At 40.4% G+C, this 9,709-nt stretch overlaps 2 protein-coding genes across 5 annotated transcripts in view; one reads left to right on the top strand and one right to left on the bottom strand.

Moving 5' to 3' along the window:
• CPSF3 (cleavage and polyadenylation specific factor 3) overlaps positions 1-206 on the bottom strand; it is a 20,650-nt gene extending 20,444 nt beyond the window's left edge. For both annotated transcript variants that reach the window (XM_085322933.1, XM_085322934.1), the window contains exon 1: positions 39-206. In XM_085322933.1, the coding sequence (XP_085179059.1) occupies positions 39-109 (71 nt within the window). In that variant the 5' untranslated portion in view covers positions 110-206. The remainder of the gene's footprint in view (positions 1-38) is intronic.
• A 16-nt stretch (positions 207-222) lies between these two features.
• Positions 223-9,572, top strand: ITGB1BP1 (integrin subunit beta 1 binding protein 1). Of its 3 annotated transcripts, none has more exons than XM_085322936.1 (7): positions 223-259; positions 1,297-1,397; positions 2,244-2,322; positions 3,024-3,160; positions 4,106-4,198; positions 8,302-8,451; positions 9,181-9,572. In XM_085322936.1, the coding sequence occupies exons 2-7, from the start codon at positions 1,326-1,328 to the stop codon at positions 9,250-9,252; spliced, it is 603 nt and encodes a 200-aa protein (XP_085179062.1). In that variant the 5' UTR covers positions 223-259; positions 1,297-1,325; the 3' UTR covers positions 9,253-9,572. The 3 variants fall into 3 exon arrangements, with proteins under 3 accessions (XP_085179062.1, XP_085179061.1, XP_085179063.1); XM_085322935.1 differs by having other exon boundaries at positions 224-320; XM_085322937.1 differs by lacking the exons at positions 223-259; positions 1,297-1,397; positions 2,244-2,322 and having other exon boundaries at positions 3,072-3,160; positions 4,110-4,198.
• Positions 9,573-9,709: the final 137 nt, after the last annotated feature.

Below are 9,709 nucleotides of genomic sequence, written 5' to 3'. Positions count from 1 at the left end.
CGCCCCGCGCAGCCCCCCGCCGGCGCCAGGGCGCTCACAGCGGCCGGATGAGCAGCTGATCGCTCTCCTCCGCCGGGATCAGCGCCTCGGCCTTCCGCTTCGCCGACATGGTGGAACCGAGCGCGGCGGCGGCGGCGCCCCGCAAATGACCCTCGCCGGCGCCCGTCCGCCCCGCGGCCGCACTTCCGCTTGGGGGGCGGGCACTTCCTGCCCCCTCCCCGCGGTGACCCGGAAGCGGAAAGGTGCCGGCGGGGCCGCGGTGAGGAGGCGGCCGCGGGGCCTGCGCGGGGAGAGGGCAGCGCGCTGCGCGGGCTGCAGCGGTGGGTCTCGGCCGGGAAGAAGCGGGCAGGGCCGGGCGGCGGCCGGCGGGCGCGCCGGGTGCGCCGGGTCCCGCCTCGACCCCAGCGGGGAGGGTGCTGCTGAGAGCTGCCGGAGGGGCTGCCACCGCGCCAGGCCCCTCCCGGTGAACCCGGCGTTACCGTCTGCAGCGTGAGCTGCTTTCAGTGCTCTCCCCCCCGGGTCAGTTTTTATGAAGCCTTGTAATGAAGGTGTTCTTCCCTGGAGCTGGGAAGTGCGGGTTCCAGCACCCTCTGGCTGGGAGACGGGGGGTTTCTGTCTTAGCTCGCCAGCGATACTCGTTAAACTGCTGTGGCTCCACTGTTGTTAAAATAGAGCTCATACTGCGACTGACTTGGTTTCTGTAGACAAAAAAAAAAAAAAAAAAAGGAATTTTACTAATACATAATATAAAGGGTTTCTGGCTGGCATCGTGTCTCTGACACGGGCCAGTTATACATCTAGTGATACAGTATTTTGTAGGACAAGGTTCAGGAAAACTGCTGCTCTGTTATATTCTTTGAGCTCCCAGTAACTCAGTTCTAAGGCAGTAAATGTAACATGGTTCTTGATTTAATCTTCAGGAACGTTATTAAGCAGTAATGGTTGCTCCTGGTAGTAGGGGTTACAATTGCTTGTTCTTCAAAGTAGGTATTTTTTAATGGGAGCATAATCTTTGGACTAGGGATTGTGTTGGGTGCACTTTGTAGAGCCTTTAAATCTTAGTTTAAAACACATTAATATCATCTGATGCTTTTAAGTGGGTATATTCGTTTTAAATCTGGTCCTAAATGTGTGTTTTTGTAGGCATTAGAGAATGACGTTTACGCCATTCTCAGAGTCACTAGCTTACTACTTTTCAGTTTTTGTCTACTTTAAATGCAGTCAGTCACCCTGATGTTTGTAGGGAACTCTTTTCTTGATGATATCACAGATTTAATTTTTATTTTTCCTACTTAGAGTATCTTCCTTGATCTCATTATGAAAAAATGTTTAGAAAAGGAAAAAAACGACATAGTAGCAGCAGCTCACAAAGCAGTGAAATCAGTACTAAAAGCAAGGTAAGCTGAATTTGGTATATACCCTCGGTTCGTGCAAAGACTTTCATTTGCAGTGAGCTGACAGTTCTGTCGTTCTCTTACACTGAGATTAGGAGAGCTTTTTATCTCACTTGTTCTTCAGATTGTATTATGAGATTTAAAATACTGTTCAAATATAAGCCCTTGGATTTGAGAAGTCTGCTTGATTACTTCCATAGTGAAGGTCACAAGCACAAGAGAGCTTCTAGCAGCACGTTTGCAGAAAACACTAGTAGATTTGTTTTCTGTAGTGCTAAATATTGCCTTTAAGAAGGTGTCTGGTATTTGGTACCAGGAATGATTTCTGTTCTTTAAAGTTGCCTATTCAGTATCTCTAAAAAGCATTCTTCGTTTTGAGTTGTGTGTCTGTTTTATCTGACTGGTTTTGGAGAGATTGGTTGAATATTCTGGATATTCTGAGGTGCTGCCTGACTTCTCTGGCACTGCTATAAGATGTKTTATTTCAAGCATTGATGACAAGCGCGAGGTGTCAGTACCTTCAAGATTAATACACAGTGCTAGAAAAGTCTGAACATAATCTTAAGGTTCATTTTTCTTTTTCCTTTGTCCTTTCCTTCTTTCAAAATATTTATGGACTTCTCAAGGGCTCTTGCTGAATTTATATCAAATCTAAGTTACAATGAGGCAGAAAGATAACTTCAGAAAAGGCATGTTTTTTTCCTCCATTGCAATGCTCTTTAAGTAGTTGAAAAACATAGATATTTATTTTTTTAAACGTTGAGGCAAGGCAACCAAAAGTGAGCTGTTAACAATTCTTAGTAACTTTCTGTTGCTATTTTKTTGTTGTTGTTGTTGTTTTTTCTTTAGTCTGTAGATTCCAGTCTTGGGGGACTTTCCAGGTCTAGTACTGTGGCTAGTTTAGATACAGACTCCACAAAAAGTTCAGGTATGTAATCAGAGTTTGAGTAGATGTGTATAGAGCAGGACTAATTTTATGCATGTTCATATAAAAGAGCAGAAAATGGAAAAGGTTAAAGTATGTATTTTTAAGAAATTGAAAGTGATTCTGTTAGGTAAGTGGCTTGTTGATTAATGCATGTTTATACATGCATTAATGTGTACTCTAGTCTCATAAAGTATTATTAATGATTCATCTAGTATGAAGTGATTTATTTTCAAGATAAAGCGCCCGAATGAGAAAAATTCAGTTAGTTGTGTTACCAGCTTGTTATACAGCATAAATTCGATACAACTTTTTGGAAGCTGCATTTCATTATTAATTTAATTTTGCACTTAGATCTGGTAACTGAAATGAGGGTTGATTTTACTTGCTCACAGTGCTCATAGATCACAGTGCAATACTGTTGAACTAAACTTTTTTTTTTTTTTAATAAACTATAGCGAAATAGAATCAGCTTTTGGATTCATGTTAAATTATTGCCTTTGCCAAGGGCTATTCTGGCTGCATAATAACGAATCAACTCATGAGAGTTCATTAAAGGGTAGGGTTAATATATTGTGGTAAGGTTAAGTGTTTGATATCAAAGTCAGCAAAAATTGTATGGAATTTAATACATTTGCTCTATTAACACAGAAGAAAAATAGAATTCCTGTTTTTTAGAATTGCTTCATTTTATTTTGTTGCAGGACAAAGCAATAGTAATTCTGATACCTGTGCAGAATTCAGAGTTAAATATGTTGGTGCCATCGAAAAATTGAAATATAATGAGAGCAAAAATCTAGAAGGGCCATTGGATTTGATAAATTACATAGATGTTGCACAGGTAAGTGTGTTACAAAAGCGAATACCAGCAATGTCAGAACATCTTAAACTGAGGTGTATTTTGTCGTGTAAATTTTAGACTTACTCTAATAAAGTAACTTACTGAAAAAATCTACTCAAGTCATTAAGTTACAGTCTGGAGAGCTGTCATACTTGCTTCCATCCTACCACTCTCGCTAGAGCAGCTGGAGAAGATGCACTCAAAAAGCAGTTCTGAAGAACTGAAGTTCRKAATGAAGGCCCTTTTCATAAGTTGTTACTGAATGACCATCCCAACTGAAAGCTGTTAGTCTCTTCAGCACTCTCAGGAAAACTAACTGGGGAAAGAATATGTGCTCGGTGCTTCCTCAGTACTACAGGAGAAGTTTCCTACAGAGGAGAATCAGTTTCCACTTAAAACCACTTACGAACTTGTGACCAAAGACCCTGAATAGTATTTGGGTTGTCATGCCAAGTTGTGTTAGCTTTTAATAGAGAAATAATACACAAGCAGTAAGTGTCTGCTCTATTAGGTAGCTGATCACTTGTCCCTTTAAATGCACAGAATGTCTTAAAACAACATGACACTTTCAGTATCTGAATATATGCTAAAACTCTTTTTGCAGCAAAGTACAAAAATGCAGCTAGCGTTGCACATACATCACCCAGGGTCAGTGCAGCATATTTTTCTGCCCATCTCTTTTGCCTGCAACATCCTAATGGAACACGGGTACCTCCRCCCCTCCCCAAGATTGTAAGTTCCTTTCTGGAATCATGTAGTATTTCATGTAAGATAAGGAGACTGGACAAGTGCAGGAGTGGGAGGCCCCATACAGAAAGATGCAGGCAGAAATAGTGATGTTGGTGATTCACTGGACTGAAGTACATTTAAGCATGTTTTCAACTATGTGTCGTCATTGTTTATGCTCTTTGTACACTGAAGGCTTTTGTTTGTTTCCCTCCAAAGCAAGATGGAAAGTTACCTTTTGTCCCAGGTGAAGAGGAGTTTATTATGGGAGTTTCCAAATACGGCATTAAAGTTTCGACATCTGATCAATATGTAAGTGATTCATAACAAAATGTTTTTGGAGGGAGAGCTGAAAAGTGCTTTCATTTATTTCTCTGATAGATAATCTGTGTGACCAAGATGTGTCACTTCTAGCTTTAAGGAAAAGTAAGGAAATTATAACAGCAGTACTGCCTCAGTTCRTATCTCCTGAAAGCTGACTGTATTTTGCTTTGTGGATTGGTTGGATTTGTGACAAGAATCCATGTCTCTTGGGGATAAACAGAGTATCAGGCAAAAGTCAAACATGCCTGTATACTCTTGGGTCCAGTCATCTCTTCTCTATGGCTGTTCTGCCATCCTCTCAGGTAGAATAATAGCATGACTGTGGTGGCCACACCCACAGATTCCAGAGCCTTTTCTGAGTTAATAATTCAGTTCCTGATGATGTTATTGTGGAGAGAAAAAAAAAAAAAGGTTTTTTTTAAGGTACTTGAGTTGTCTTCCTTTCTAAAGTTCCAGCCTTTAGCTCCTAATCCAAGACTGTGGGTTCACTCCAGCATTAAAGCATCGTGTTTCCACTTTATTTTTCAAGCCTGTCTTTTATGTTTGCATTATTTCCTATATAAATAATTTGTTTTCCTTTAGCACACATCAAATAGCTGTTTTGCTAAAAATAAAAATCCAGGCCCTGGGGAAGGTCTGTTGCCTTTGTATAGCTTTATACAGCTGTCACATGGCTTCTTTCTGGTTGCCCTCAGAGCCCCAGATACCATAAATACTTGGCCTTACAAAGTCATGACCTATCAACAACCCACCAATGTCTGCTCATAAAAGCCACCGTGAACTGTGAGGACAGGGAATAGTATTGCTTAATAGCTGAATGCTCTTGAGAGTGCCAAAAAGTTTCCTTTGGTCTCTTCAGAAAATAAAACGCTTGTTTCTAATGCCTGAGAGGAAATGTAGTATTTGTTACTCAACCTTTTAATTCCTTTGGGTTTTGTTCTTGCTGTCCTGAATTCTTAATTCTCATTGAGAACATAGGTTTTATTATKTAAATTCCTCTGTGCTTTGATAAAGGTGAAATGGATAATTTTAAGTCTTTTATTCATCACTCTTCTGGCTTCAAGCTGAAAGCATGAACAAGCTGATAAAGCTTTCTGTGATTAAGCTAGCTTGCACTGGCTTTTTTTATTGCGTTGCATTCCATATTCAAAATTCTGGCTTTTTTGCATCTTTGTCACTGTTGATGTTTAATCTCTACCTTACATGTTACTACCCCTAACTCTCTCATAGATATCCAAGATGGAAAGGTTATTTTCCCTGTGTTCAGGCAAAGAATTTAGTCTCTTGTGCCTTGGAGGAAAAGGTGATTAATAGAGTTCGGTGGTTTGTAGGTAACTTTGCAGATTAACAGGCTACACAGGATTTCAGATGCTAAAAAGAGAATTGACTGAAGGATAAAAAAAAATGGATTTAAGTCAACATTTATTTTTTTTTATTTGTGACTGAAATACTTATATCTATGTAATTCAGTGATGCATTTCCATTGTTTGTGGGTACAATCACTAGAAACCAAAGCCAGAAGTATTTATAGAAGGAACACTTAGGCTTTGGCCTTCTCATTCTGTTTCTGTGTTTTTGTACATTTTATATGCATACGTACATGTATGGCACAGTTTGTCCGTTGCCGTCTCGTTTTTCTCTCAACTGCAGAATCCCCTCATAACCAAATACTGGAAGGAGGGGAGGAAACGAATTTACAGGGGGACTATGCACTTTAAAGAATTCTGGTCACCTGTAAGTAGCCTCCTCCTTTTAGTGATAATCCACACGTATATTAGCGCTGTAGCGAGTCCCAAGCAGTAAAAAGTTAACATAATTTGGAGGCAAATCTTGGAACCTTTCATGCAGCGTCTAGGTGGCTGATCCAGTAAGTTGCACAGCATTTCCAGCTGCCTGCAGCATGGTTTGATGGAATAGAGCCGTGAGTCACTGCTCAGTGGGTGTCAGGGATGCAGGTGTTCTTCAGCAAGGTGATCTTACGCAGTTCGAGCTCTGGCAGCATGTTCTGTAGAGGCCTCTGYCTTGACAGTTTCATATTAGACCTGAGCAGCTCACTGTCCATTTTTCCAGCTTTTGTATGGAAATGACCTTTTAGTTACTGATAGGAACAAGGGAGTGTTTTGATGCTATCAACATAGAAAAAAAGCTGGTTTTAGATCACAGAGTAGCCTTAAACCATAGAGGTGATAGGACAGGGAATAAAACGGGTGACTACAATCAGTAAGATAGGATGGCTCGAGAGGGAAGCCTGTGTGAGGTCTGCAGAGACCTTTTAGTACTGAAGAACATTTACCAGTCGTTTTTGAAGGGCCAAGATCAGAACTGGAAGTGACATAACTTGCTGATAAAGCTTTTCAAGTACAGCTTTCTTAAATAAATATATGTTATATCAAAAAGATATATTTTATAAAACTCTCTTCTTGATCATGCTAATGCAGGATCCTTTCTTAGCTTTATTTATCAGTATAATTTACTTCCTGCCTTTTCAAGGAAAGGAATCCTTAAAAAGAGGTGGAATGAGGCACTGGAGCCAGGCACCCTCCGGCTACTAAGTCAAGTATTAGAAATGAAATCTTGCTGTGATGATGTAGAACAGTTCAGAGAAGAGGAAGTAGTGTGTAAAAGAGGGAGCAGAGGAAAAAAGTGACCATGGCAACCAGTTTGCTGTGGGATTGTCTGTTGCTTGTTACAAAGATGGAAAAGAAGGGGATCATATTTACAAACTTGTAGTAAGCAAGTACCCAGTAGCTGGAGGAGTGGAACTGGGAAGACTATACCTATTACTTAGCTATCAGGATGCTCTTAATTCCTTTTCTTTCATCATAATAGTTGAGATTGCTCTGAGTGCATCGTGACAGCCAGATGAAAACTGCTTGTCCTCTGGAGAAGGGTCTGTCTTTGGCTGTCTTTCTTTCTGGCTWTAGGGCAATAAAAGAATCACAGTAGTGATTCAAAGCCCTAAGTAATGTCAGTGATGGATCTCTCTGTCCAGGACACCAAAGCAGATGATGATACTGTACTGCTAAGATTGGGGGAAGGTTGTCTTGACTGTAATGGATCTAAATGAGCCTTGTCAGCCTTTCAGCCACCTTCGAAAAGTACAGGACCATGACCACTGTCAAAGAGGCTGAGCCCTTCCCAAGATTTGGAGAGAAACTCCAAAGGCTGAAAATCTGCTGGAAGTGCAAACGCTTAGCCAACAGGAACAGCGTTATGCCAAACATGAGCTTTGTCTTTTTTTTTTTTTATTTTATTTTATTAGTACAGGTGTAGCCCTAGTAGTTGGGAGGTCTTGGGGTGCTTGGGATGCTGAAAGGGAGCAGGATTTAGTGGCAGTGGTATCGACTGCAGCAGTGAGATTTGGTGCCAGTGTTTTGGCTGGTGCTAAGGATAAAATCACTTGGGCAGGCAGACACTAGAGAGCGCGCTGCCCAAGGGAAGTGGTACATTTCAGTCGTTTAGGCTCCCTCCCTTTTCGGCTCAGGGGCAATTAAACCACAGTTTTCAACTCTTGTCCATGTTAAGTCATGCAGATGTCTGGCGTGCGGGTGCACAAACAATTTAATTAATGGATGTGATGYAAGGCCAACAAGAAGCTTCAGGAAAGACTGGGGGACTGTTGTTTAGACAGAAATGACCAGTAGAGTGTGCAGATTCTAACAGGAAGAAAAAAAAAAAGAGAGAGAGAGAAAAGACAGTTAGGGAAATGATAAGGAGCAAAGTGCTTCCTCAAACCAGGCCCGCTGTAAGGAAGTAAGATGCCATTAGACAGGTTACGCACAGAAGGTGAGTGGGAGTAGGTGGGGAAATAAATGTATGCTTTGGAATATAGTCAGCCTTTGAATGCAACTCTAAAACAGAAGCAATAATCAAAGCTAACATTTTATTAAACGACTTTTTTTTTTTTTTGAATCTTGATGAACTCCCAATTAAAAGTTTATATTTCTAATTTTAGCAAAGGTTACTTTTCTCCTGTAGAAATCTGAAATTTCCTGTAGAAATTTTGTAAGACATTGGAATCAAAACATGTAGAAAACTGAAATAGTTGTTGCACTGTTGCAGAGTAACTTTTATTTGCCAAATGGTTTCAGGATGTGTTACATAGGCATGCTCTTTATTTAATTGTACGGATGGTCTGCTATGATGATGGTCTGGGCGCAGGAAAAAGTTTACTGGCTTTGAAGACAACAGATGCAGCCTCTGAAGAATGCAGCCTCTGGGTATATCAGTGCAATAGTTTGGTAAGAGTTTGTTTATAGTATTTAATTTAGGTATTAATATTTTGATCTCAAAAAGAGATTGTAAAACCCAAAGGCCTTGCGCTGCATTTTGGCAGAAAGGGGATTAGTTGGTTACTAAGAAAATAAATGTTTTCCTCAACACTGATCAAATGCAGTCTGTGGGGCTTTTTCCCCCTCCTTGTCCAGAGCACAAGAATCTACATTCTCTAAAATTGCAGATGCATGTACAGGCCCGAGAAAGCTTTTTGCACCCTGAAGAGAGCTAAGGACAATCCTCCATTTGTATTTTCGAAGACAAAAACAAAAAAACCTCTTAAGAGCTGACAGAGTAGGATGRATTGAGTAACAATTCTGGTGATAGAGAACACATTCAATATTTATAAGCTAGGGAAGCGATCTCTTAAAGTAGGACAATTCATTGGCRAGATAGTATGATACGACATCCACACTTAGCAGCACTGGGGAAATACATAAACTGACTTTCTGAATGCCAGTGGCATGCTATGATGAAAGCTAACAAATCTGACTTGTTTCAAAAGAGCTCATTTAAAACAGCTTCCAACATGTCATTGCAGATCACAGAATACAAATTAAATCTCACTTGTGCTATTCCATTCTGCATGTTTCTGCCAAAAAGAATGATAAAGGTCACATTTTGCTTTATATGAGTTTTGTGAAATACAGAAGTTCTTCAGAAAGTGTTAATGTGTATGTTTTTATTTGATTCAGGAACAAGCACAAGCTATTTGCAAAGTGTTATCTACAGCCTTTGATTCAGTTTTAATGTCGGAGAAATCCTGATTTTCTTCAGCAGCGTGTGACTCTAGTACAAGAGGCCTTTGTGTGTGTGTGAGGAGGAAATGGGGCTCCTCTGTGATGCTGCAGACTGGCCACTTAAACACACAAACTCTGCAAAGTTACTGTGCAAAAAAAGAGCCATGCCACCCTGTACACGGTACTTTGTCATTCCCCAAACATGACTTGAAGAAATCATTCTGCCTTCAGTTTCCAGGACAATACAGAGTTTTATATTTAACATGTATGTTTTTTCCTAAATCATTATTTTGTATATTAATGTCAATATTGTAGAAATGTACAATAAAACTGACACTTGCTTCTAACCCATTGTCTGTAGAATAACTTATGTAGATTTCAGTTCTGCTCAAGTCATAAATCTAACTGAGCAAGAACAAAGTGTTAATGCATAGGAACTGGACCTTTACACCTTTAATTCAATCCTYACTGTGCTGTATACACA

Source organism: Rhea americana, unplaced genomic scaffold (genome assembly GCF_003343005.1).
Source record: "Rhea americana isolate MKP2758 unplaced genomic scaffold, rheAme1 scaffold_80, whole genome shotgun sequence".
Taxonomy (NCBI): Eukaryota; Metazoa; Chordata; class Aves; order Rheiformes; family Rheidae; genus Rhea; species Rhea americana.
This window is presented reverse-complemented; position numbering and strand designations above follow the sequence as displayed.